Raw genomic sequence first — 24,592 nt, 5'->3', positions numbered from 1 at the left:
AGATACGTTTTTTTTTTTTTTCTATTTTTTGAAAACCAAAAAAAATTAAAAACAATAGTGATACCAATTCTTTAATTGGTTTCAAAATGTTTTCTAAGTGAAAGGAATTAACTAAGTATCTTGGTTTGATTTTCTTTCATGTTTTTTAATGAAGGCGAATACATAACACGAGTAATAAAGAATAAGACTATCAAGAATTTACGTTGTTCCCTCAATCGAGTCAAGATACGTCCACGGGCAGTAGTACTCGCGAAGAAACTCATCATGAATGAAGACAATAAAATTATTTGAGAAGAATATCACTTAATCTCAAACCCTAATGCATAGTGGCGGAACAATGAAGGAGCTGAGGATCCAAAAATTTTGAATTTTTTTAGTATAATAGTAGTAAATATATAACCATAATTCATTTTTACTACAATGAAAATACTGTGAAAACTCAATATCATGGGCTCAATTCTCTTTTAATCATTTAGGCCCACTTCTATTTTAATTTAGTTTTCTTTGTTGGTTTCCTCTCTAACGAAATTTGCTTCGATAAATCCCTAAATTGAAAATTGCTTGGATCATTGGCTGGCTGCTCAGTGCTTCCCGCTTCTCCCTATTTCTGCATTATGCCGAAGATTAGCAAAGATGGGAAATCTGAGATTGATTGATAGGTTGTTTCGTCTTGTGTTAGTTCTTCCAGTTTCTACTGCTACTATAGAAAGAGCATTTTTAAACCCGATTTCGGAACAAAATGGAGGATGTGTTTTTTTCAAATTGCATGGTTCTTCATATTAAAAGGGAGATTGCTGCGACTTTTAATTCATACTTGATTATAGATGATTTCTACTCAATGAAAGATTATCGAGCGCAACTTAAATGATTGTTTTTGTTATCTTGCATATTTTGTGTTTTAATTTTTGATTTTTAATTTAATGATTATATAGATATTTGCTTGTTGTCGGTTATTTTTTCAGTAGATTGTCCTAAATTTTTTTTTCCCTGGAGGTGCTACCACAGAGCACCCGTCAACATTTTCGACCCCCTCCCGTAAATTCCTGACTCCACCACTGCTAATGCACCCAATCTCTCGCGCACACAGAAAATAAATATCACCAATTCATTTTTCTTGTCTCAGTGAAACTGACATTAGTTGCAGTCGATGAACTTTTCCTATTTTTTTGCCTCTTTTTTCTTATCCGTATCGAATAATTTGCAGTCTATTCATGACATTGTTTTACTTAATTACTTTGCATGAGCTAAATCATGATGATTATCCTCAACTCTATGAAGGTTTTCTCGATTTAGAAGAATCCTCCCTTGCTCTTCTCCAGAAGGTTACCATTGCAGGATTCATGGGAAGGAAAATGAAATGATATTACAAGCTTGTTTTTAAAATTTATTTCTGCATTTTGCTAAGGAACAAGAAGGGTTTTTTTTTGGGACAAAACCACTTCACTCTGCATGCTGGATATGGGGGCTCCGCAATTTGTTTAAAATTATTGACTTTAATTCAATAGCTAGTTTGAGAGGTATGCCACATTAGATCACATTTTGTTTTTTTTTTATGCTTAAAATTTGTTTGACTTTTTCTCCACCATTAGATGTGACTGTAAACTTTATGGAATTGCGGAGCTCCCCAGTGTCTGCAGGCTCTAGGCTCTGTCTATCCAAGTAAATTGGGGAAAAAAGTATTCTTTCTCTAATTGGTATATTCGACTATTCCTTAATTAGGCTACAATATATTTGTTACACATATTTACTATTTAATTAATTCAGCAAGGTGCATTTTTCATTACTTGATTACTATATCTACTTAGATGCATTTTTTTTATTTGAAAAAAAAAAGAAAAAAAAAGAAAAGAAGAAGAAGTAAACAGAAGTATATCTGGTGACTAATTTATTACAGCCAATTTCAATATCTCCATTGAAGAGAAGAAGATAAGAACAATTGACATTATTCAAATTTGCATAAATGGCCTTTCTTTTCATGGCAATTTTTGCGACTATATATATAGAGATTCATTATTTTCTGGTTTAGTAATGAGACAATAAGAAATATATCGGTTTCCAAATATAACAAGCTGAATTATTATTTAAAAATGCATATTAATAAACATTAAGGGTGTACGATTTCAATTCTCATTTCAATTGTATTTCACGCGCTCGTAACATAAATTAGGATTAGTCTAAGAAGAATCCAATTGCAGAGCCCCCGAATCCTCCCAAGATTCAAGAAAAGTACGTAAAATTTCATGCACGAGTACATTCAATTGCAGAGCCCCCGAATCCTCCCAAGATTCAAGAAAAGTACGTAAAATTTCATGCACGAGTATATTCACATAAGAAAAATTCCGGACTAATTGTTGAGCTCTCTTTGCTTCTTAACGATTGTACTTAGGGCACTGTTTAACAAGACCATTGAATATAAGCTCATATACAAACCTTAGAAACCCTTAAGTTTATGAGAGTGTTTGATGCCACCAACCAACCATCACAAACTCCTTAATTAGTATAAATACCCTTGAAACCAATCCTCCTGACACATACACACACATTCATAGTTAGCTCCATCTCTTGTGTTAATTTGTGCTATATCTAGCTAGTCATGGATCACATGAGTGCTCTCCCAATTGAGATCATCACCATAATAATATCATTTCTTCCAATCGTCGATGCCATTCGACTTTGTTTTCTGAGAAGGGAATGGTATTTTAGCAACCTGTGGATTCACTCCACCATATTTGAGCTCAAAGAGAAAAGCTTCAGAAGACCAGAAACGATAAGGCGATACCGAGGACGAAGAAGAAGATCGATTGCCGTGGAAACGAGACAAAATGGCAGGATCAAATTCTTGCAAGTTTTCAATAGGGTTTTGTTCTCTCTAGTGTCTCCAGTTATATCCAGCTTCAGTTTTCATCACTTGACCTATACAACTAGTCACAGGAATGAGATTGATAGGTGGATCGAATTCGCCTTATCGAAGGGTGTCCGAGATTTAGTCCTGAATTTTTCTGTTGATTTCCCCATCAATCAGTCCGAGCCTTGGATAGTGATCATCAAATATCATTTGCCTGATGTATTGTATCAAAATGCGAGTTCCATTAGAACTCTTAGCATAAATTCGTGCAGAGTCGATGCACGCAGGATCTCATCTTTCAAAAACATTAGGAGCTTGACCTTAACCCGGATTAAGATATCGGTACGAAACATAGGTCATATGGTACCTCAATGTCCTCTCTTGGAAAATCTTTGTCTGGTAGAATGTTTTCAAGAGTGGAATCTTAAAATCAATTCTATGAGTCTAAAGAGGTTGATTGTAAGGCATTCTAAAGGATTTACTCTAATGGAAATTAGACTTCCAAGACTCGAATATTTCGAGTACGCCGGAGACCTAATTAGATTTGATCTTGATCTATTGTATGCATTGGAGGAGGCTGTGATGGACTTCACTATGAAATACATATCAGCTTTTGCTTACTGGTATGAGGATGCAAGGGAATATTTTTCAGGCTTGGCTGCTGTGAGACAACTCAAAATATGTACCAATGCTTTCAAGGTATGGAAGGGAACTATTATTTCCTTAATTCTTTAATTAATTTAATTAGAGTTTTCTTCTTTTTTTTACACTAATGAATTATTTGAAAATCTACTTGTTATAACAATAGAACTTGGAGTTGATCTGTCTGCTAGAATTATATATATACTTGCAATTCATTAGAAATAGGTTAGGGTTTGGATTTGAGAAATTTTCAACGATTCTAGAGTCTAAAATTTTATATTTAACGGTAAAACTAGAAGTCACATCACCATTTTTTTACTTTTATCTAACGGTCAAAAAAATAATGTCACTTTATTCTCCCTTCTCACATATGCTTTTTGATATTATTTAAAAAAAGAAAGACTTTGCATCATATGAGAATTTCATATTCTAAAATTCAAGAGGAACCGCAGAGATTAAGGTTTACGTTGAATTTGGACTAAAAACATAATAGCGATTGTGCACTACTAGCTTTATTATGATTTTGTATGAAGTATATTAGGAATCATTCAAAGGGGTTTTTCAAATAAAACACTTCGGTCTAATTTGGCAAACAATATTGACAGCAATAGATATGTTAGCAGATATAGTAGTAGCAGAAATTGGAGACAATAATGATGGCAGATATGCTATCTGGATGGTTATGTAACATACCTAAAAAAATAGCATTTGAAGATCCATGTACATAGAGGATTTTTTTTCTCAAAAATTATAATGGTACAAAACAATAAAGTAATCTCTCCCAATAAGGCATAAATTATTTCCTCTCTTACATATATACAGATCTTTCCACAAAATTACTTGCGCGACGAGCCATTTCTACGACTGCGAAATGCTCAGGAATTGACATTGACAACCACCATGGAGCGCTACGAAGTTCTTGGGATATTGAGCATCATAACATCTGCTACACATCTCAGGACCCTCACCTTCATTGCAGGTCATAGAAGACCTTTGAAGGTAAGTCAGTCAATTTTCTCACCCGTGATCGATCTATTTTCGGGTTGCGTTTTCGCCTTAATTCACTAGACTTATATCCTCTTCTATACATTGATTTTCAGGAACTGATGTGTGACTATTACTCTGAAGAGTTGGATGAATTCTTACATCCAGATGAATCTTCAGTCTCTAATCGTCTTCTAGAGGTCATAGTTGAGGGATTTATGGCAAAGCAGTATGAGATGGAGATACTGAAGTTTCTAGTGGGTAGTGCAACAATGCTCCGCACTATCACACTCCTGCCCCGTATGGGTTATTCGGAGAGGCGAATCGCTGCAGCAGCAGCAGACCTCCTTAGTGTGAGGGCTGCTTCAGATCATTTACAGATAAATTGGTAGTAGCTACTAATTTGCCTTACTCTAATGCTATGTAATGGGAACTTTGGATGGAACATTTTTGTGTAATTTTTAGCTTCATTTTTTCCGTATTCGATCTAGACTTTGAACAATACAAATTAGATGGAGGAACTTTGCAATTCGACACTCTTAAAATCACATCTAACGATGCATAAAAAATCTGACATAGAGTTAGAGAGATGTGGTATAGACAAAATCTGGCATAGTAATGTGGCACACCAATGTGAATTGCAGAGCCTTCATTCGCGCGGCCCTTTTTCACATTTAATCATAATTTTCGTCGTATATAAAGGATTTTTCAAGTAAAACTTCTAGGTATTTGTATCTACACATGAGAAAAATGATAAGAGTGAATGTCTTAGTATCCATAATTAGGAGATTTTTAGTAACCGTAGAGAGAAATAAGAACAAAAAAAAAAACACATTAACTTACTTTACATATTTGCATGGTCATGTATGGAAATACATATTTGCCTCATTTAGATTGCTTATTATTAGCTAGGCCTGACAGCTATGTTTTTTTTCCCTTAAATATGAGAAATACCCAAGCAGTATTTCTTAAAAAGATTTTGTAACAACTTACAACTCTTTGTTTAATTGAGGCTGGTAAAACCAAACAATATGGTCCCAAACTGTGGTTTATAAACATGGCTTAACAAAAATAACACTTTAATTAGGCGCCTTTTTGAGTGACAAAGCCACACGAGCTTCGATCCCAAAGTGTGGACAATATCTCAAATGGTTTGGACAAAAACTTGACGACAGTGTAAGTTGGGTGAAACATTGTTATCATAACCTATCCGACCCATCATTTAGCCCAGATTAAATACCTTTTTCTACCAAAGACAAGCCGATTTTTTGTCGACTCGTTTACGAATTTATCTGTAAATTATTAGAATCAGATCTCCTTTGTGTGAGGCCTGCTTCTAATCGTTTAAAGATAAATTGGTAAATGCTTTGTAATGGGTGCTTTGATTGGAACATAATTTATGTAAATTTGAGCAATACAAATATGTTAGGGCTCTGTAATTTTTCATTGATTCTAGATTAAAAATTTACATTTATTGGTCAAACTAGTCACATCATCGGTTTTTATTTTTATCCAACGGTCAAAAAAATTATGTTACTTTATTCTCCCTTCTCACATATGCTTTTTGATACTATTTAAAAAAGAATGACTTTGCATCATATGAGAATTTCATATTCTAAAATTCAAGAGGAATTGGCGAGATTAGGGTTTATGTTGAATTTGGACTAAAAACATACTAGTGATTGTGCACTTTTGAATAGCTTTATTATGATTGTGTATAAAGTATATTAGGAATCATTCAAAGCGATTTTCAAATAAAAACACTTAGGCCTAGTTTGGAAAAAAATATTGACAACAGCAGATATAGTAATAGTAGAAATGGTGGACAATAATAATTCCAGATATGCTATCTGGATGATTATGTAACATACCTAACAAATAGCATTTAAATCAGATCCATGTACGTACATGATTTTTTTTTCTCAGAAATTAGAATGGTACAAAACAATAATATTCTTTGATTTTAGACCAAGAATTAATCTCTCCCAATAAGGCATCAATTATTTTCTCTCTTACATATATACATATCTTTCCACAAGATTACTTGTGCAACGAGCCATTCCTACGACTGCGAAATACTCAAGAATTGACATTGAAAACCACCGTGGAGCGCTACGAAGCTCTTGGGATATTGAGCATCATAACATCTGCTCCACATCTCAGGACCATCACCTTCATTTAAGGTGATAGAAGACCTTAAAAGGTAAGTTAGACAATTTTCTCAACCGCGATCTCGCTGTTCGGGTTACGTTTTGGCCTTCATTAAACTTATATCATCTTCTATACATTGATTTTAGGTATTGATGCATGACTACTATTCTGAAGAGTTGGGTGAATTCTTACATCCAGATGAATCTTCAGTCACGGATCGTCTTCTAGAGGTTGTAGTTGATGGATTTATGGCAAGGTAGTACGAGTTGGAGACACTGAAGACATGGAAATTAGTATGACTTCAGTATCTCCATCTCATATTGCCTTACCGTAAATCCATCAACTATGACCTCTAGAAGACGATTAGTGACTGAAGTTTCATCTGGACGTAAGAATCCACCCAACTCTTCAGAATAGTAGTCACACATCAATTCCTGAAAATCAATGTATAGATGAAGGTATAAGTTTAGTAAAGGCGAAAACGCAATCCAAGCAGATCGATCGCAGGTGAGAAAATTGTCTGACTTACCTTCAAAGGTCTTCTATGACCTAAAATGAAGGTGAGGGTCTCGATATGTGGAGCAAATGTTATGATGCTCAATATCCTAAGAACTTTCACTACAACAAGATCCACTTCTGTAGCGATAATAGTCTCTGTATATATCTCAAATGGTTTGGGCAAAAACTTGACGACAGTGTAAGTTGGGTTAAATCGTGTTATTAAGACCTGTCAGACCCATCATTTAGTCGAGATTAAATATCTTTTTCTACCAAAGACAAGCCGGTTGTTGACTTGTTTACCAATTTATCCGTAAATGATCAGAAGCAGAAGTGAGTTCTTCTTTTTATCATTTACAGATAAATTGGTAAATGCTATGTAATGGGTACTTTGATTGGAACATATTTTGTGTAATTTTTAGCTACTTTGTTTTTCCTTCATCAGATCTAGAAATTTGAGCAATACAAAGTAGGATGGAGGAACTCTGCAATTCGATAGCCTCTCAAATTCGTATACTTAACGCTGCATAAAAAAAAATCTGATAGAGTTAAAGTGATGTGGTATATACAAAATTTCGCAAGGCGATTTGACACATCTCCCAAGTTGTTGAATGTTTCCGTGGATTGCAGAGCCTCCATTTGAGCTTACATCTGTCTATTTTTCACATTTAATTATGATTTTTTCGCATATAAAGAAAATGAAAATATTTATATGAGGTTAAAAAATATGTCAAGTAAAACTACTTGGTACTTGTATCTACCCAATGAGTAAAATGACAAGAGTGAATGCTCAGTATCCTTATTTAGGAGATTTTAGTAATTGTGGAGAGAAGATAAGGGGAAAAAAAAAACATTAACAAACTTTACATATTTGCATGGTCATATTTAGAAATACATTTGCCATGTTTGGATAACCTTATTATTTGCTAGGCCTGCCTGATATGTCTTTTTCTTTTAATAAAAAAATTAATTTTATTAAAGAGAGAAAAAGTGAGATTTGAGCCCTACACTTATGCAATTGTAGATTTTTTTTTCTTAAAAAATTAATATTAATATTATTATTTGTTGTTTTTTTTAACGTGTGTAAGGAATCGATCAAACTTTCAATCCTTTATTTTGCAATTTTAGATAATCTTGCTTTTGCCACATATGTTCTTGGAAATATTTTCTTTTTATAACCATTCTTTTAATAAAATTATATTAAGAGTAAGAAAAGTGCAACCGAGGTACAAATGTACAATACAATTATGACATGCATGTGGGTTTGTCGATTAACAACATCAATACGACAATGAAGAAAAAGATGATGATGATGGTCGATCTTTTACGATCTATATTCGGATATGCTTCTGTTTATAAATCTGTTTTGATACTGCTTCAAATTGCATAATAAATATAATGTACCTCCAATCAGGGGCGGATCTATAATTGACCTATAGTCAAAAGCAAGAGTCTGTTCGTACGGTCAACGCGTGTTGACCATGTGATCTGGAACATTATAAATAGAGGAAGACTCCTCATTTACTCTCTTAACTATCTGGATAAATTGGGTCAAAACTCAATGTGTGGCCATAAAAGATATTATTCTCAGTGTAATCGAACCTAGGACCTCCCGATTCCATACATTTTGGCCTCAGAGAGATTCATCAAGTATGTCATATGGAGGAGTGTGAGGCAACATATGTATCCTTTATTCCTTACATAGTGCAACCACAGTGGACGTAGCCCTTTTTTTTTGTTTTTTGGCTTGTTTTGTGATTTTGGTTTATTCTCATTGGTAGGTTTGGTTATTGTCTTTTGTTGTTCTTGCTTTGTCTGATTGGGATTGATGTATCCCAATAGAGCCTTGTGAGGACAAAGGCTTACTAAAGCGTGTCATGATAAATCTAAACAATGAACACTTGCAGCATAACTTATGCATCCAAATAAGGTGTGGATTTTAATATTCTGACCTCATACCTACCCAACTCTAGATTATAAAGAGTTGAAGAAATCCTGTTGTTTTCAATTGAAGATTGCGTAATGCATGAATAAGACATATAAGCAGCAAACGATTTCTAGTTTAGTTCTAAAAATGTTAAAATTACCAGCCCAAACACACTAATAATATTATCCTCTTTGGATTTACTAGTTATACATTGAGCCCGCAAGATTTTGTTATTCATTGGCCGTCGCCAATGGTACTTAGACCTAGAAAACGCATTCTTGATGTGAGCTCTCGGCTTTGCTCATACGCCACTCGGATGAGTTATATGTCATATCAATATGGGATCATAGTCTTGACAAAAAACACACCCGAATTTTCCTGTTATCTACAAATAACTTGCAATTGATGACTCTGCCAACTACTCTTTCGTGAGCAACTTCTTTGATTCGACTAAAGCAGGTTCCTGACAATTGAGCTTTTATCATAATATAATCAAACGAATCTTCAAAACCCAGATAATACGTATAGATTTCGATTGACTTCGAATAAGAGTAGTGTTTATATGTGTAGCCCATGAACAGCTGTATGTATATCCACCAACTTAACGTGTTTAGGCAGTATATATATACATTTATACAGTCTCGTAGCCTCCAAAAGTCAATGTTAATTGCCTTATATGTATATACATACAGGTCATCCTCATCAAACACTGGGCATCCAGTTGACGCAGTTTATCTCTAATTCTTCTGCTTTACGTCGGAGAGAGGACAATCAAGATGTCAGATTATGTACCTCAGGAAGTCTTGTTTGAAATTCTCTTGAGGGTGCCAGTGAAATCGCTCCTACGGTGCCGCTGCGTCTGCAAATCATGGTACTCTCTAATCTCCAACCCAGATTTCATCTCTAATCACACAAAACGTACAGCTCTATACAGCACCAACACTCACTTAGTCCTTAGGCGTTATGCTAGCGATGACCAAGAAGAGACTTTCACACTACATTATGATGATGATGAGTTATTTGGTGACTGTCAAAAGCTGGATTTTCCATTTAAAAGCAGTCGGGATTATTTCCATATTGTTGGTTCATGTAATGGTGTATTGTGTTTGATTGATAATCACACAAAAGGGTTAAAACCAATAGTTCTGTGGAACATTTCAATAGGGTTATCAGTGACCCTCCCACTTCAGCAGATTACTTATCAGTTATTCCACAATGAGGTTCTTGGGTTTGGATTTGATTCTCAAAATAATGACTATAAGGTTGTGAGAATTGTCTATTCAAGAATGAGTGATAAGTCTTTAATTCTTCCCCCGGACGTCGAAATTTTCGAGCTAAGCAATGGGGCTTGGAGGATCATCAGTCCTAGATCTGCTCCTAATTGTGTTCTCACTGACTCATCCACTGCTTCACTGAATGGGGCAGTACATTGGGTTGGATACTATAATTCTAGCGAGGAAGTCGGTAACTCGAATAGACTGGTGATTGCACTATTTGACATGACTGAGGAGGTATTTGAAGAGTTGAATTTGCCTGATGGAATAGCGGACGACATATTGGAGCAATTGTCAGTGACTGTGTTTGGTAGATTGCTTTCTGTGATACAATACAAGAGATGGGTGCGGAAATTGGGTTACCATGGTTGCTGCATTTGGGTGATGAATGAGTATGGTGTAGCAGAATCTTGGACTAAACTTCTTAATATTGATTTTTGGAGTGGTTTAAGGAAGGTCTTAGGACTCAGAAATAATGGAGAAGTTCTGCTTGTGAAAAATGATGGAGAGCTGGTCTCACATGACCCATGGAGTAAAAGAAGTAGTAAACTAGAAATTCATGGTGAATCAAGCTCTTTCTTTGCTGATACATACATGGAAACTCTTGTATTGTTAAAGGGTAAGAAAAGACTATGTAATTAAACCAACAAATGTTGTACTAATGTATTGGTTTATATTGTTCCTATTCTTCCACTCTCTTAGGCTTCTTCTTCTTCTTGTTCTCAAAATTTTCCTCCTCACCAGACAAACCTGTTCTTCCCGATTCAATTTCACGCGAAGAACCAGCGTGCTCTGAGACCCTATTAGTACCCTTCAAGAGAGCAAGAGTCTCAATGTAAGTATCTAAATAAAAGTAGGCTGCTTCACTCATTCTCTGTGTAGCAATCTCATCTGGCATCTCAATTTCTCCAAAGAATTCGCCTCCAACGTCGAACGTGGCCACAAACCATTTGCGCAGAGCTCTCTTTTCGTTACCTGGACAATGATATCCAATCCAGTGAACAACACCATTCAAATAAGCTTGTGATAAATTTGCCGGGATTGAACAAGTAGGAGCTGCTCTATCAACAATATTGCCGCTCCACTCGCCAACGCTGACCGCGAAAACCTCGACCTTTGTTGGAGCTACACCACCAAACCCTGAACCATTCTTGTCATACAGAATTCTAATAACTTTGAAGTCATTCCTCTCCCTGTGATACCCAAATCCAGTGACTGTAAAACCATGGTGAATATTTGGCATTGGGAGCGTAAGAGATAATCCTATTGAGTTCCATAGAATCAATGGCTTAGGCAAACGATCAAATCGAGTGTCGCACAAACAAAATACACCATTAATCGAACCAATAATCTTAAAGCAATCGAAACGACTCTCGAATGGAAAAAGATCTTCTTGATCATACATACCGAATGACTCATTGACATGATGTAATGAGTATCTCTCCTTCTTCTTGTCATCCTTGGAGAAGCTCTTGATAATTAGCTTACGATCATTGTTATCGGATTCGCTGTTCTTGATGGTTAAATCAGTGTGGTTTGAGATGAAAACAGGACTGGTGATCAGAGCATACCATGACTTGCAAACATACCTGAAATCCAAAAGCGATTTTGCAGGTAAATGTAGGAGGATATTCTCTAAGACTTGATCGTTGAGCTTATGATTCAGCATTCTTATCTGGGTTATGCTTTTTTTGGCTTTGACAATGCCAAAACGCTTGTATATATAAAGAGAAGTATTGTCTCTATACGGCCCAAAAAGTTTGTGTGGTGTTATGAGTTATCCCACATAGCCAAAACCCACCCTTAATATGCAATAATGTTTTATTTTTCAAGCCTAGTGAGTTGGGTTTTGACCGATTAATAACTGGGCTTTGACCCAATGAGTTTGTGGCTTCGGCCTATAGTAGTTTGGGCTTGAGAGCAACAAAACCGTGCAAAACCAATGTACATCGGGAACCAGACAACCCAAAACGGATAATATTATTGATAGGTATGGGGTGTGGATTCTCGATGTATTCTCAAGAACCCAACAACCCAAAATGAACAATATTATTGACATGTATAGGGTGTGGATTTATGATATGTAGAGTCGATGTTGGGGAAAGAATAAAAAAACTCCACTCTATTTTGTCTTGATTCATTCATTTGTGGTGTCCATCCAATGTATTAGTTTAAACAATATAGTATTACATGCTTATCCTAACATTATTGACCCCTTCATATTTTGGAGAGCATATATATAGTTGGGTAATTGAGAACCACGCTATACAATTTTACCTTTTGAACATCTAATATTAGCCTAAATTAGTTGGGCCATCATGCTAAAAGATATCAACAATTACTTGCCCATTATTATCCCCGAGTGAGAAGAAGAAACAAACTCTCCACGTATGCACCAGCAAAGAAGTAGGACCTGTTGCCAGTGATTCCAAGATCACTAATTCTTTTGCGATTAAGGTCATAAGATGCTAACTTTCCATCATTTAAAGCCACCACAGCCTCACCATTACCTCTAAAACATACCACCTTATGCATTCCAAGATCAATATTGAATTGCTTCACCCATGATTTTGATTCACCATATTCTTTCATTACCCAAATTGAACAATGACTCCCCTTATTCCATCCATCACGACTCCATTGATTATATTGCATGACACAGACTGTATCATCATATGCACCAACAGAGAGGTTGTACTCATGCTCCTTACCTAAGATATCCGGCACTTCCATCTCTTTAAAAACTTCATTCTCCATGTCAAACAACATGATCAAATTGGGGAGTTTGTCATGGATACTGTCATTGCAAGTGAATGCAATCCAATGTATAGCACCATGAGTAAAAGCTTGTGGCGAGAAGTCACTGATGAAGTAAGGTATGAGCGGACCGGCATCGATGCTTCTCCAATTATCCTTACTTAGATCGTATAATCCTACCTTAGCTGGGAATCCCGGATGAGTTTTGATCGAAGGATACGCTATTCTTACGATCTTGTGATTGAAACTTGCGTCGTAACCAAATCCGAGCCCTAAATGCATGTCTCGATCGTACGGGAAACCAGTGTTGGTGTTAAGACTGGACTCTTATCTTTTGGTTAAAGATGAATACTAACTCTCCAGAGCAAATTAAGGATAAACATAATGGAGAAAAAATGATTTCTCTTATTTTTTAAAACTCAATTTGCAAGACCCATATATAGGGATATTACATGCGTAAAACAAGGAAGAAATAAAAACTAATTACATGATCATAACAGACTAAAGTGATTGCGTAAGAATAGGTCTCATGCAACCAACCTTGCCTACAAGCAAGATCCTTATTCTCCACTTATCCACTAACCCGATCTTCTATTTGACCTAGTTTGCTAACTTCCAACACTCTCCTTCAAACTAGGTCTGGTTGTGTTCTCTTCTTCACACCGGACTTCTTTTACACCAAGCATATCTCTCATCTTCATGAAGCTCTTGAATGATAAAGGTTTGGTAAAAATATCAGCTACTTGCTCAAGTGTATGGCAGTAAACTAACTCCACAGTTTTATTCTTGACATGATCCCTGATAAAATGAAACCTTGTGTCAATATGTTTGCTTCTCCCATGTTGTACTGGATTCTTGGCAAGCTTAATTGCAAATTGGTTGTCCACATAAATTACAACTGAATCTTGTTGTGGCTGCTTCAGTGCTATCAACAAATTCTTCAACCATATCGCTTCACAAACTGTGGAGGCAGCCGCAACATATTCTGCTTCACAAGAGGATAAAGCCACAATATTTTGCTTCTTTGATGACCAAGAGAAAGCAGTTGAGGACCCAAAGAACACATATCCTGTAGTGCTTTTCTTTTCAATCGGATCTCGTCCCCAGTCACTATCCGAATAACCTTTCAGCTCAAACTTCTCCCCACATGGATAATATAAACCAAAATTCAGAGACCCTTTAACATACCTCAAGATTCGTTTCGCTGCTTGCCAATGAGACTCCATTGGTGTCTCCATATAGCGACTTAAGAGGCCCACTCCATATACAATGTCGGGCCTTGTTGTTGTAAGATACCTGAGACTTCCAATCAAGCCTTTATAATGTGTTGAATTGATCGCATCCCCTTCACCTTCTATGCTCAGACTATGATTCGGCACAACAGGTGTGTTGACTGAGCTACAATTGCTCATCTTGAATTTCTCAAGTATCTCCCTTATATATTTCTTTTGGGAAAGAAAGATCCCATCATCAGTTTGATACACCTGGATACCTAAAAAATAAGACATAAGCCCAATGTCCGTCATCTCGAACTCCCGAAACATATTTTGCTTGAACTGAGCAAATATGTCTTCATTATTTCCTGTGAATAATAAATCATCCACGTAAATGCACAGCACCATGAATTCGCCATTTTTGCTTTCTTTGGTGTACATTGAATGCTCATATGTACATTGATTAAAACCATCCTGTCTGAGGTATCCATCTAATCTTGAGTTCCAAGCTCTAGGAGCTTGTTTAAGCCCATACAAGGCTTTCTTCAGGTGACAGACTTTGCTCTCCTTTCCTGGTACACAAAAACCCTCTGGCTGTTGCACATACACCTCTTCTTCAAGTATTCCATTAAGAAATGCTGACTTAACGTCAAGTTGGTATATCTTCCACTTGTTTGATGCTGCAAGAGAAATGATTAGTCTCACAGTATCAAATCTAATTACTGGAGCAAATACCTCATCATAGTCAATCCCATATTGTTGCCGATATCCTTTAGCTACAAGCCTCGCTTTGTAGCGATCTATACTGCCATCCGCTGCCCTCTTAATCTTGTACACCCACTTCACACCGATTGCCTTGTGATGAGGTGGAAGATCAGTGAGTGTCCAGGTATTGTTTTTCTCGAGAGCATGAATCTCTTCTTGCATTGCGACCTTCCAGCAATCATGATCATTTGCCTCTTGGAAACTCAAAGGCTCATGATCAGCAGATAAACACAACAAAGTTGAGTCACTATCTTCATCATAGTTAAGCTCACGAGTTACCTCATACAAATCGCTCAAACTTCTTGTCCGTAACGGAGGTGATGGGCTGGATATATCAGTACCTTGTGATTGTATTAGTGATTGCGAGGCTGCCTGGATTGGAGATGGAGTTGTGATTAGTGGATCATCTGGTCGTTCTTGGTGGTCTTCATGATCTTCTAATGAAAAAGTTTCAGTTGTTGCCTCCTGGTTATTCCACCTCCATGCAGCTACCTCATCAAAGATAACGTCCCGGCTAACCAGCAACTTCTTTGTCACCGGATTATATAACTTGTAGGCTTTGGAATCTTCACTGTAGCCTACAAATATACAGCGTACTCCATGATCATCAAGCTTTTGCCTTCTAGCCTCAGGAATTTGAGCATATGCAACACATCCAAAAATTCTAAGATGTGTCACATTTGGCTTGATTCCACTCCATGCTTCAAGAGGAGTCATATGTTGAACACTTTTCGTGGGACACCGATTCAGCAAATACACTGCACATGCGACGGCCTCTGCCCAGAACATCTTGGGTAGCATTTTTCCTTTGAGAAGACTCCTGGTCATATTCAGAATGGTACGATTCTTTCGTTCGGCAATGCCATTCTGCTGAGGAGTATAAGCAGTGGTGAGCTGATGTTTGATTCCATTGTCCCTGCAAAATTTTTGGAATGCAGTAGAGGTATACTCCCCTCCGCGATCGGATCGGATAGTAACAATCTTACTAGCACTATCATTTTCAACATAAGCTTTGAAAATTTTGAACACTTCAAATGCAGCAGATTTTTCTTTAAGGAAGTGGACCCAGATCTTCCTACTAAAATCGTCAATAAACGTAATAAAGTATTTGTTACCTCCGATTGACACTGGTTCAAATGGTCCGCACAAGTCAGTATGGACAAGTTGCAATCGTCCAGTAGCTCTCCATTTTCTTTCTGTAGAGAAAGGTTGCCTTGTTTGCTTCCCAAGAACACAAGTTGGGCACACACCAGCTAGTTCATCAATGTTCGGGAGTCCTTGCACCATGCCACCCTCCTTTAGTAAGTTCAAGCCTTGTAGATGAAGGTGTCCATAACGTAAATGCCATTTTTCACTTTCACTCTCCAAACGTGTGGCAAGACATTGCACCAACATTGTGTTCAAGCGTAAAGGAAACATACGATTGGTCGACATTCGAACTCGAGCAATGAGTCGGTTCTCACGAGTTCTCAACTCCGTATACTCCCCCTCCATGTGGAGCACATGACCTTTCTCAAGAAGTTGCCCAATACTCAAAATATTGCTTCTCATATTTGGTACGTAGTACACATCAGAAATATGCGCATGTGAGCCATCCTTCTGATAGATAATCACCTTTCCTGTCCCTGCAACTTGTAACTTAGAAGCATCTCCTAAACTAACAGTTCGTCCTGTATGTTCGTGCAATTCCATGAAAAAATCCCTTCTTCCACTCATGTGGTTGCTTGCGCCAGAGTCCAAATACCAAACATTTCCTTCTTGAAGAGTTTCAGTGCCAGCTACATGCAGCATGGGCTCCTCCTGTGGATCATCTAACCCATCAGCAACGTTAACGTCCAACATGGGCTCCTCCCATGAACCTTCAGCAAACAATAATGTTGGCTCCTCTAGTGAGTCTGCAGACCCTTCAGCAAAATTGGCCATTTTGTCATTCTTGTTACGACACTCAGAAGCATAGTGTCCATATTGCTTGCAATTCCAGCATTGTACAGTCATTCGTCCCTCACCATATTGTGTCCCTCTAGTCTGCATGGAATTACCACGACCTCCTCTCCCTCGAGGATTGAATCCACCACGTCCCCTACTACGACTTCCTCCAGAGCCTTGAAAAGAAATTTTGGATTGCAAAGCTTTCTCTGTAGATGTGACATCGACATCTCCAGTCTTTCGAATCCGCAATTCGTGCACACGAAGTGACCCAAGCAGCTCCTCTGTGCTCATGGTGGCCAGGTCTTTCGACTCTTCAATTGCCGCAATGACATAATCAAAAACTGGCATTAGGGACCGCAACAACTTCTCATTCACTCGATTATCGTCGAGTGTTTCTCCATTCCTTCGCATCTGGTGAACAATGCCAATCAACTTGGAATGATAGTCAGACACTGTTTCTCCTTCCTTCATGCGAGCTTCTTCAAATTCACTTCTTAACGTCTGCAGGCGTACTCTCTTCACTCGTTCCACACCTTTGTAGATGATCCCCAACTTGTCCCACACCTCTTTGCTGGTGACAGCTTCTGAAATCTTTTCAAACGTGTCATCCTCCAGTCCTTGATAAAGTAAGAACAAGGCCTTCTTGTCCTTCTTTCTTTGATCCTTGAGAATATTCTTCTGCTCCTGAGTATATGCACTTTCTTGCTCAGGAGTAGGCTCAATATAGCCATTGCTGACTATATCCCACAGATCTTGTGAACCAAATAACGCCTTGAATTGAATGCACCATTTTCCATAATTATCTTTCTTTAATTCAGGTACTTGTAGCTGAACCAAGTTGGACGCCATCTCCCACGATCGTGAAAAGCTCCGATACCACTGTGTTGGTGTTAAGACTGGACTCTTATCTTTTGGTTAAAGATGAATACTAACTCTCCAGAGCAAATTAAGGATAAACATAATGGAGAAAAAATGATTTCTCTTATTTTTTAAAACTCAATTTGCAAGACCCATATATAGGGATATTACATGCGTAAAACAAGGAAGAAATAAAAACTAATTACATGATCATAACAGACTAAAGTGATTGCGTAAGAATAGGTCTCATGCAACCAACCTTGCCTACAAGCAAGATCCTTATTCTCCACTTATCCACTAACCCGATCTTCTATTTGACCTAGTTTGCTAACTTCCAACAACCAGGAGTCTTAGGGGAATGGAGACTCCGGAACTTGTTTATCGAAGGGTTCCAGAGAATGATTCCTTCGCGGGAATCACTGGGTTCGTAGCACAAACACAGCAAACCATTGCAACAACCAACAATTCTGAAACACTCATCTGTTTTGGTCTTAAACAAAGGAGACAGCTCCAGTTTTTGACCCTTCGATCCAGTTGCACCCTGGTGTAAAAAGAAGTGCTCGTTCTCGTCTTCCACAGCTACTTGACGAACAAGTATGCGATTCTTCTTGTTGTGGTTATTACTAGAAGTAATGAATTTTGTGTACATGGATATGAAGGTAGGGTTGGATATGAGCGACTTCCATGATTTGGAGACACAACTGAATTTCAGTAGAGATTTCACTGGTAATCTTAAAAGGATTTCAGTCACAATGTCTTTGGGAAGTTGTTTAGGCATGTTGGGTGAGATACTGCTACTTCTTGTTTTGTGTTTATGATATTTATAGAGCAGCGATATATGTGTGCAATATACATATATACTAATAATTTGAATTTACAGGAATGCTGGATGATGAAGACAGAATAATGCATATTGTTTGATTAATAAATAATATTAATTTTTATTTAAGCTGAAAATTTTGCATGATTATACTTTAATGTTTCCCTCATAGCGCACTCGGTTGTTAATTATCATTTACTTATCACAAATGCATATACTAATCAATATCAGGCATGTATTTGCTAATGAATCGGGTGATAGTCTAGTGATTAATTGTATTGAGGCATGTAGATGCGAGAATCTACAATCAATGTAATGTCGAATAAGGCCACCAACAACCTGCAAAGATCACAAAAAAGATTTTTCGTGAAAGCTTGATGATAATGTGGTGTCGCTCGAGAAAGCTTAGACGATCAAGTCTGTGAGATGGTTGAGAGATTTTAGTATAAGAAGGCATAGCATTCAGAGAGATACCTCCAAAATTGAGTCCCTATAATGTAGCGAGACCTCTCATATTTATATTTCTAATTGACGTGACCTAATATTGGCACGTGGGTGTTGAGCTGGATGAGGGTTTGGGCCTATAAAAAAAGCTTCCTCGGCCATGGGCTTGTGTTGGAACAACGTTTCCTAGGCCATGGGTTTGTTGGGCTTTTGAATAAGGTCGCAGGTATGTAGATAGATTGTAAAGGCCATGAGCCTTTGTTGAGTAAGAGGTTGCCCAGGCCGTGGACCACTGGATCTGCTGGACTTTTCGAGAAGGCCATGAGCTTATAGACATACTATGTAAGCCATGGGACTTTGTTAAGTTTATGGTTGTACAGGTCGTGGGTCTATTGGACTTCCTTAGTTGAGATCGTGGCCTTGTAGTGATATGAACCTCATTCAAACCTTAATATAACAATGAAGGTGATGGAACAAACAAGAAAAATTACAGAGAACAACAAAGAAGGTAGAGAGAAGAATACTCCTTCATTTTTCGTATCAATATCAAGCTGAGTATTTTAACCAGTTAACTGACTGACTTAAGCCTAATTGGCCAATAACAGAGAGACACGTGCAATTACTAATTATAGTACTACGTAACTACACTTAATCAGGTTCCTATCATGTAGACTGACTAAATATGTCTTGGGCCGACTAAATAGGCCAGGAGGCTTTATTGAGTTGACTATTGTCCATCGTGGACCTGTTCGATTTTTTAGGAGGCCCACCTGTAGACCGACTATACCAATGGGCCTTTGCGAATTTAGCTGTTGCCACTTGCCAAGGCCACAGGGCACAATACCCTTGTAGACCAACTATATCAAAGTATGGTGGACTCAGAAAGTTCGTACTGACGAGCAAGGAATGCCCTTGTAAGGGTAGTCATGAGGTTTTAAACCAACTATATCAAAGTGTGGACTCAGAAGATTCCTAATGACGAGCAAGCAATACCCTTATAGTCATGAGGAAACCCTTGTAGTCATGAGGTCGGGCTGCGGAGGTGACAACCTAAATATAATTGCAACAAAAATTGAATATATATATATATATTGACACGTGTAAACTGTATGCTACAACAAGTTTTACACGTCCCTTAACCCTGGGAAAAAATAGGAGGAGCCTCCGCCCTCCTTCATCCTTCTTAACCGTTTTCACTCCACTCTCAAAGTTGCTCATCTATTTTATTTTTACACCCAAAAATAGGAGCAAGAGTTTTTTTTACCTATCCTTCCATTATCTATTACAACGTCTAACTATTCACTGGCTTTTTTTTTTTAAACCATTTCTTGTCAAAATCAGGCTCCAATATATCACTGGTTACCCACAGAAGATGACCAGAAATCAGCACCGTTGCTGCTTGCCACGTGTACGGTGTGCGCCACTGGGACCAGACACAGTCCCGTGCTCCTCAGATCTTTCCTTGATTCTTCTTCTCCGTTCTCTCCGCCCTCCTTTTACCACGGTGAAAAAACAACAGTCAATTTTTGCTGCTAATTACGAGAAACACGCTTCACAGTTGACTCTTGACCACAATAATGTTCTTTCACTACGGTCAAAGTTGGAACAATATTGAGTAGGCCCATGTGCTGAGTTGGAAGGATTTGGACCGTCGATTACTATTTTGATGATATAATATAAGCAAGAAAAAACAAAATTGAGTACTTACAGATTGGTGTTGCAGGTAAGGAGAGCAGAGAACCTGAACCTGATCCTGCAAGAACTTGATATATCCCATCGCTTCATGGAGAACTGATGCCGTATCTGTCTGCCATGTTTCAATTTCCAACCATCATTGCATGCCATTCATGCTCAACTTATTTCATTAATTATGAACAAATTAATTCCATTAAAACAATAAAATTAACCATATAGGAGTATCTGTTTTTGAGCTTCTGCACTGTACCTTCCCAAATGGAGAAACAAGATGCTGCAGTGTGGCAACTCGCTCCCCTAGCTTCTCTCTCCTCACCTACCATTACCCTTTTTAGAGAAAAAACAATTGGCTAATCAAGTTACCAATTTAACTTGCCTGACCTTTTTAAGCCCAGTTGATGGTGGACTCTCTGTTTCGACCTTCGAGCTTCTTAGCCCTATTGCTGGTTTTGCAATGCCCTGCACCGGCTCTTGACCAGACCCTCGTTTTCTCTGCATTAATATTAATAATTTAGCAGCTTTGAAAATTTATCTTACATATATGGGGTTAATTAGTTACTCACACTGGATTTGGAAAGAGTAGTGACAGTAGTACTGCCATTGTTGCCTGAAGAAGCTGAAGAGGAGTCAGTAGCAGTAGCAGTGCATGTCACCCTTGACTTGGTTGTTGCCTTTGATTTCTGAGGTGTACTGCATTTCTTAGTGGCACTGGCCCCATCGAAGGAGGTGGCAATTACCAATTCATCTTCATTTTCGTAGCTCCCAAAGCAGAGCATTTTGGGTGGCCTTTCAGTGGAAGTAGTAGTGTTGAAGTAAAAGCTCTGACCCATATCAAGACTGACAACATCATCATCTGCAAACAGTAACTGAGAGAAAGAAGTAGCAGTAGTGCTGGTGCCTTCATGGTCCCCCTCAAAACCCTCCCCATCAGCCATTTTTTCCTCAGAAAATTTAAGAAATGTTGCAGGGAGCGCTAAGCTATATATATATATATTAATATATATATATCACTGTGTGTGTGGTACGTGTAGTGCTTTTGTGGTACTGGGGTATGGCTTCCTGGCTAAAACAGGCTGCTGGATAGAAAGAGTACTGTGGTGTGGTGCATTGGGTTGGGCTGTTTCCAAGGTTGGCTTTGGGTTTTGGTGTGTCTCGGTCAAACCCACCTAAGCCCGAGAAAACCGTGGTTTAGTGTTTCAAAGCAAATGGTTCAGTTTTGCTTTCTATAATACATTATACATTGCAGTATTTGGATTCTGGGAGGGAGAGCAAGGAATTAGATACAGAGTCAGAAAGAAGAGGAGACAATGACAAAAATCTCTCGTTAATCGGGCCCACGTGGCAGTCAAACTTGGCAACAACATCGAATAGCTGTCAACGAAACGTACCATGATTGAAGATTGCAAAACAGTAATAACAGGCACGTCTACGGGATTGATCGATGCAAGGGCCAAGGCTTCTTCCAACATTTGCTTCTTCTAATGCAGCGCATTCCAACACATCCTCAGTGCTTTGATTGCTGTGCATGTCCTCTTTCTGTTGTTAGAGTGAAACAAAGGCTATGTTTGGCAGAGCGGAAATCTTGATTTTCAATGTTAGCGGAAATGCTGTGAAAAATATGCTGAGCTTAAAGCTGTCAAATATGCTGTGAGGTGTTTGGTGAACTAAAAACTGATGCTAGTGAAAAAATTGTTGAATTAAAGTATTATAATATTAGATTTTACAATTTTTATATTAAAACTTGTTACTAAATTTAATATTAGATGAACATAATAAATATAATTTTATTAAAATTAATATTAAGCATATTTAATTTATTAATAAAATAATTGATTTTATTAAATATTATATTTTATGATTTTATAATAATTTTGTTATTTATTTAATCTTAGATTTAATTTAATTAATTACTAAATTTAATTTTAAGTATAAATTATAAATATTGTGTTAAGTTACAAAATATTAATTCAAAACGTGAAAAAGGAATTCCGTTAAAATTAATTAAAAAATGTTTAAAGCTGTAAACTGAATAATTTTAAATAAATTTAATTAAAAAATGTTAATTGAGAAAATTATTGCAACGTGGGTCCCATCTTCTGTCAAACAAAAACCTTTTAGTCAAAGTGGGACCCACGTCATTTAAATTTAAAAAAAAAAATAAAAGCATTTCCGCTTTTGAGAAGCTCCTCAAAAGCCAGCGGATCCGCTGTCAATTGACAGCAGATCCGTTGACATTTTTCTTGCGTTTGGTGTGGCATTAGCCAACAGCGGAACCGTTAATGGTTCCACTGTGACTAACGCCTCACCAAATAGGCAGAAGAGGTTGGCTTCCCCTGCCATTAACGAGACTTCCATTCCAAGCTCGATGTTTTGTCTGTCGGAAGGATCTCATTGTTGGTTTTGAGCATTAAAGCGAATAACTCAAAACATCCATTTGATTTCTAAATAAAATCACCTACTGGCTACTAAAACCCAAATACCCAAGTGACCAAATGAATAATCATTTCTCAAAACCCTCGTCTTCATATATGAAACCCCAAAACCCAGCAAATATCTTTGCCTAACTGCCCTTTTACATATCTACTTGATTTCCCAATCCTCTGGATCATGTTTTACTTTTACATACAAGAAATGGCATCATCATTTTTTGTTACTGCGTTGAAGACTTGCTTTTGTCGTTTGGGGAACAAAATGACAGTTAGGCCATTTTGTTCTTCATTTGCATCTCAATCTCCCGTTGGAGATGCTCTGAATGAAACAACTGACAAAAAGATAGCGCATATTGAACGAATCTACGTTAAACTCCTGCTTTGGAAGAAAATGAACGGATTTAAGTCACCCTGGCAGGCTATGCTCCCTTGCTGCCCCAAAGACTGATGAGTTTCTACAGTACCATATAAACTACTGTCATAGAAGCATCAAGTATTTGAATTCTATCTTTCATACTTGGCAGATAATGGCTCAAAATTTAAATCAAGTATTTCAATTCAAGCATACTTCAAAGAATCATCCACCCTAAAAGCATAAAAACTGAGAGGAAGTGCAACACTGTTTATATTATAGTGTCAAGTAAAGAAAAACAAGGTATACAATCACTAGACGTGTAAATGTAGAGGCATCTCTATCTCTTCCAATTATTCTGTTAGAAAATGTTATGAACAAATTCATATCCTGATCAGACCACTAAAGAATGAATACAGGACCTCGTAATTTGCCGCAAGAAGTTCACAGGCGCATAACATCAAACACTTACCATTCATCATCTGAGGCAGATCTCTTTTAGCTTCTTCGCGGCCGATTCGTCAATAGAATACTGCACCACAATAAACTCACATATAAGTTCTCAAATCCAACTCAATGAATCAAAAAGTTCGACACAGAGGCACATGCCTATAGATATATACATAAGCGAATACGTATATGTAGAAAACCTTGTTGAGGACCCAGAGAGAGTGGTTGTAGGCCCTGTGGAAGAGCTCATCGAGGGATTTGGGATCGGAGACCTCGACGTCTCTGTAGTTGACGAAGTTCTCGCGGACATATTTTGCGTAGTAAGGCCTTGTATCCTCCGGCAACCGCCTCACTAGCCTCAGTACGGCAGCGTAAGCACTCAATGCTCTCTTCATTTCTCTCCCGATAGAACATTTGGGCAGAAATTACGGATCGATATGATCATATCACTTGAACTATAATGATCCAATGGGCCCACTTGTTAAAAGAGGCCCATAGTTAGCTGGGCCCAAAAAGTGCTTGGTCATGTTAATCAAACGCCTGGCCTAACTAGTAAGT

General features: G+C 37.6%; 7 protein-coding genes across 13 annotated transcripts; 2 read left to right on the top strand and 5 right to left on the bottom strand.

The window, feature by feature from the left end:
* The first annotated feature begins 2,593 nt into the window (after window positions 1-2,593).
* On the top strand, window positions 2,594-4,863 carry LOC119980258 (putative F-box/LRR-repeat protein At1g56400). The gene is made up of 4 exons (XM_038822888.1): window positions 2,594-3,544; window positions 4,029-4,166; window positions 4,310-4,486; window positions 4,588-4,863. The coding sequence occupies exons 1-4, from the start codon at window positions 2,594-2,596 to the stop codon at window positions 4,861-4,863; spliced, it is 1,542 nt and encodes a 513-aa protein (XP_038678816.1).
* Window positions 4,864-9,717: 4,854 nt separating this feature from the next.
* LOC119981161 (F-box/kelch-repeat protein At3g06240-like) lies at window positions 9,718-11,179 on the top strand. Its single transcript, XM_038824206.1, has one exon. It carries the CDS (start codon window positions 9,824-9,826, stop codon window positions 10,961-10,963), a length of 1,140 nt encoding a protein of 379 aa, XP_038680134.1. The 5' UTR covers window positions 9,718-9,823; the 3' UTR covers window positions 10,964-11,179.
* Window positions 11,004-11,990, bottom strand: LOC119980250 (F-box/kelch-repeat protein At3g23880-like). Its single transcript, XM_038822877.1, has one exon. It carries the CDS (start codon window positions 11,988-11,990, stop codon window positions 11,004-11,006), a length of 987 nt encoding a protein of 328 aa, XP_038678805.1.
* A 683-nt stretch (window positions 11,991-12,673) lies between these two features.
* Window positions 12,674-13,360, bottom strand: LOC119980243 (F-box/kelch-repeat protein At3g06240-like). Its single transcript, XM_038822867.1, has one exon. The coding sequence runs from the start codon at window positions 13,358-13,360 to the stop codon at window positions 12,674-12,676; it is 687 nt and encodes a 228-aa protein (XP_038678795.1).
* Window positions 13,361-15,887: 2,527 nt separating this feature from the next.
* On the bottom strand, window positions 15,888-18,109 carry LOC119980235. Its single transcript, XM_038822855.1, has 3 exons — window positions 16,399-18,109; window positions 16,173-16,362; window positions 15,888-15,973 (listed from the first exon to the last, which is right to left on the bottom strand). The coding sequence occupies exons 1-3, from the start codon at window positions 17,833-17,835 to the stop codon at window positions 15,888-15,890; spliced, it is 1,713 nt and encodes a 570-aa protein (XP_038678783.1). The 5' UTR covers window positions 17,836-18,109.
* A 2,121-nt stretch (window positions 18,110-20,230) lies between these two features.
* Window positions 20,231-22,355, bottom strand: LOC119980587 (transcription factor bHLH113-like). 4 transcript variants are annotated; one of them, XM_038823350.1, is made up of 5 exons: window positions 21,367-22,355; window positions 21,185-21,295; window positions 21,054-21,119; window positions 20,817-20,915; window positions 20,231-20,601 (listed from the first exon to the last, which is right to left on the bottom strand). In XM_038823350.1, exons 1-5 carry the CDS (start codon window positions 21,736-21,738, stop codon window positions 20,461-20,463), a joined length of 789 nt encoding a protein of 262 aa, XP_038679278.1. In that variant the 5' UTR covers window positions 21,739-22,355; the 3' UTR covers window positions 20,231-20,460. The 4 variants fall into 4 exon arrangements, with proteins under 4 accessions (XP_038679278.1, XP_038679289.1, XP_038679287.1 ...); XM_038823361.1 differs by having other exon boundaries at window positions 20,817-20,911; XM_038823359.1 differs by having other exon boundaries at window positions 20,460-20,736.
* Window positions 22,356-23,274: 919 nt separating this feature from the next.
* Window positions 23,275-24,441, bottom strand: LOC119980564 (LYR motif-containing protein At3g19508-like). 4 transcript variants are annotated; one of them, XM_038823337.1, is made up of 3 exons: window positions 24,235-24,441; window positions 24,057-24,116; window positions 23,275-23,687 (listed from the first exon to the last, which is right to left on the bottom strand). In XM_038823337.1, exons 1-2 carry the CDS (start codon window positions 24,427-24,429, stop codon window positions 24,063-24,065), a joined length of 249 nt encoding a protein of 82 aa, XP_038679265.1. In that variant the 5' UTR covers window positions 24,430-24,441; the 3' UTR covers window positions 23,275-23,687; window positions 24,057-24,062. The 4 variants fall into 4 exon arrangements, with proteins under 4 accessions (XP_038679265.1, XP_038679253.1, XP_038679244.1 ...); XM_038823325.1 differs by lacking the exon at window positions 23,275-23,687 and having other exon boundaries at window positions 23,835-24,116; window positions 24,194-24,441; XM_038823316.1 differs by lacking the exon at window positions 23,275-23,687 and having other exon boundaries at window positions 23,835-24,116; window positions 24,208-24,441.
* Between the last annotated feature and the right edge of the window lie 151 nt (window positions 24,442-24,592).

Source organism: Tripterygium wilfordii, chromosome 2 (genome assembly GCF_013401445.1).
Source record: "Tripterygium wilfordii isolate XIE 37 chromosome 2, ASM1340144v1, whole genome shotgun sequence".
Lineage (NCBI taxonomy): Eukaryota > Viridiplantae > Streptophyta > Magnoliopsida > Celastrales > Celastraceae > Tripterygium > Tripterygium wilfordii.
The sequence above is the reverse complement of the archived record's forward strand: the minus strand, read 5'-3'. Positions and strand labels throughout refer to the sequence as shown.

Bases quoted from the DNA above. Each gene is read 5' to 3' on its own strand.
- LOC119980258 (XM_038822888.1), top strand. From the start codon at position 2,594: ATGGATCACATGAGTGCTCTCCCAATTGAGATCATCACCATAATAATA. The intron at 4,167-4,309 runs GTTATGTAACAT...ACATATATACAG, and splicing joins GCAGATATGCTATCTGGATG to ATCTTTCCACAAAATTACTT. The intron at 4,487-4,587 runs GTAAGTCAGTCA...ATTGATTTTCAG, and splicing joins GTCATAGAAGACCTTTGAAG to GAACTGATGTGTGACTATTA.
- LOC119981161 (XM_038824206.1), top strand. From the start codon at position 9,824: ATGTCAGATTATGTACCTCAGGAAGTCTTGTTTGAAATTCTCTTGAGG.
- LOC119980250 (XM_038822877.1), bottom strand. From the start codon at position 11,990: ATGCTGAATCATAAGCTCAACGATCAAGTCTTAGAGAATATCCTCCTA.
- LOC119980243 (XM_038822867.1), bottom strand. From the start codon at position 13,360: ATGCATTTAGGGCTCGGATTTGGTTACGACGCAAGTTTCAATCACAAG.
- LOC119980235 (XM_038822855.1), bottom strand. From the start codon at position 17,835: ATGGCGTCCAACTTGGTTCAGCTACAAGTACCTGAATTAAAGAAAGAT. The intron at 16,363-16,398 runs TTACGTTATGGA...CAAGGCTTGAAC, and splicing joins GTGAAAGTGAAAAATGGCAT to TTACTAAAGGAGGGTGGCAT. The intron at 15,974-16,172 runs GTAACAAATACT...AAAATTTTGCAG, and splicing joins TGAACCAGTGTCAATCGGAG to GGACAATGGAATCAAACATC.
- LOC119980587 (XM_038823350.1), bottom strand. From the start codon at position 21,738: ATGGCTGATGGGGAGGGTTTTGAGGGGGACCATGAAGGCACCAGCACT. The intron at 21,296-21,366 runs GTGAGTAACTAA...ATATTAATGCAG, and splicing joins CTACTCTTTCCAAATCCAGT to AGAAAACGAGGGTCTGGTCA. The intron at 20,602-20,816 runs GTAAGTACTCAA...CCGTGGTAAAAG, and splicing joins CTTACCTGCAACACCAATCT to GAGGGCGGAGAGAACGGAGA.
- LOC119980564 (XM_038823316.1), bottom strand. From the start codon at position 24,429: ATGAAGAGAGCATTGAGTGCTTACGCTGCCGTACTGAGGCTAGTGAGG. The intron at 24,117-24,207 runs GTATATATCTAT...ATTGTGGTGCAG, and splicing joins ACATATACGTATTCGCTTAT to TATTCTATTGACGAATCGGC.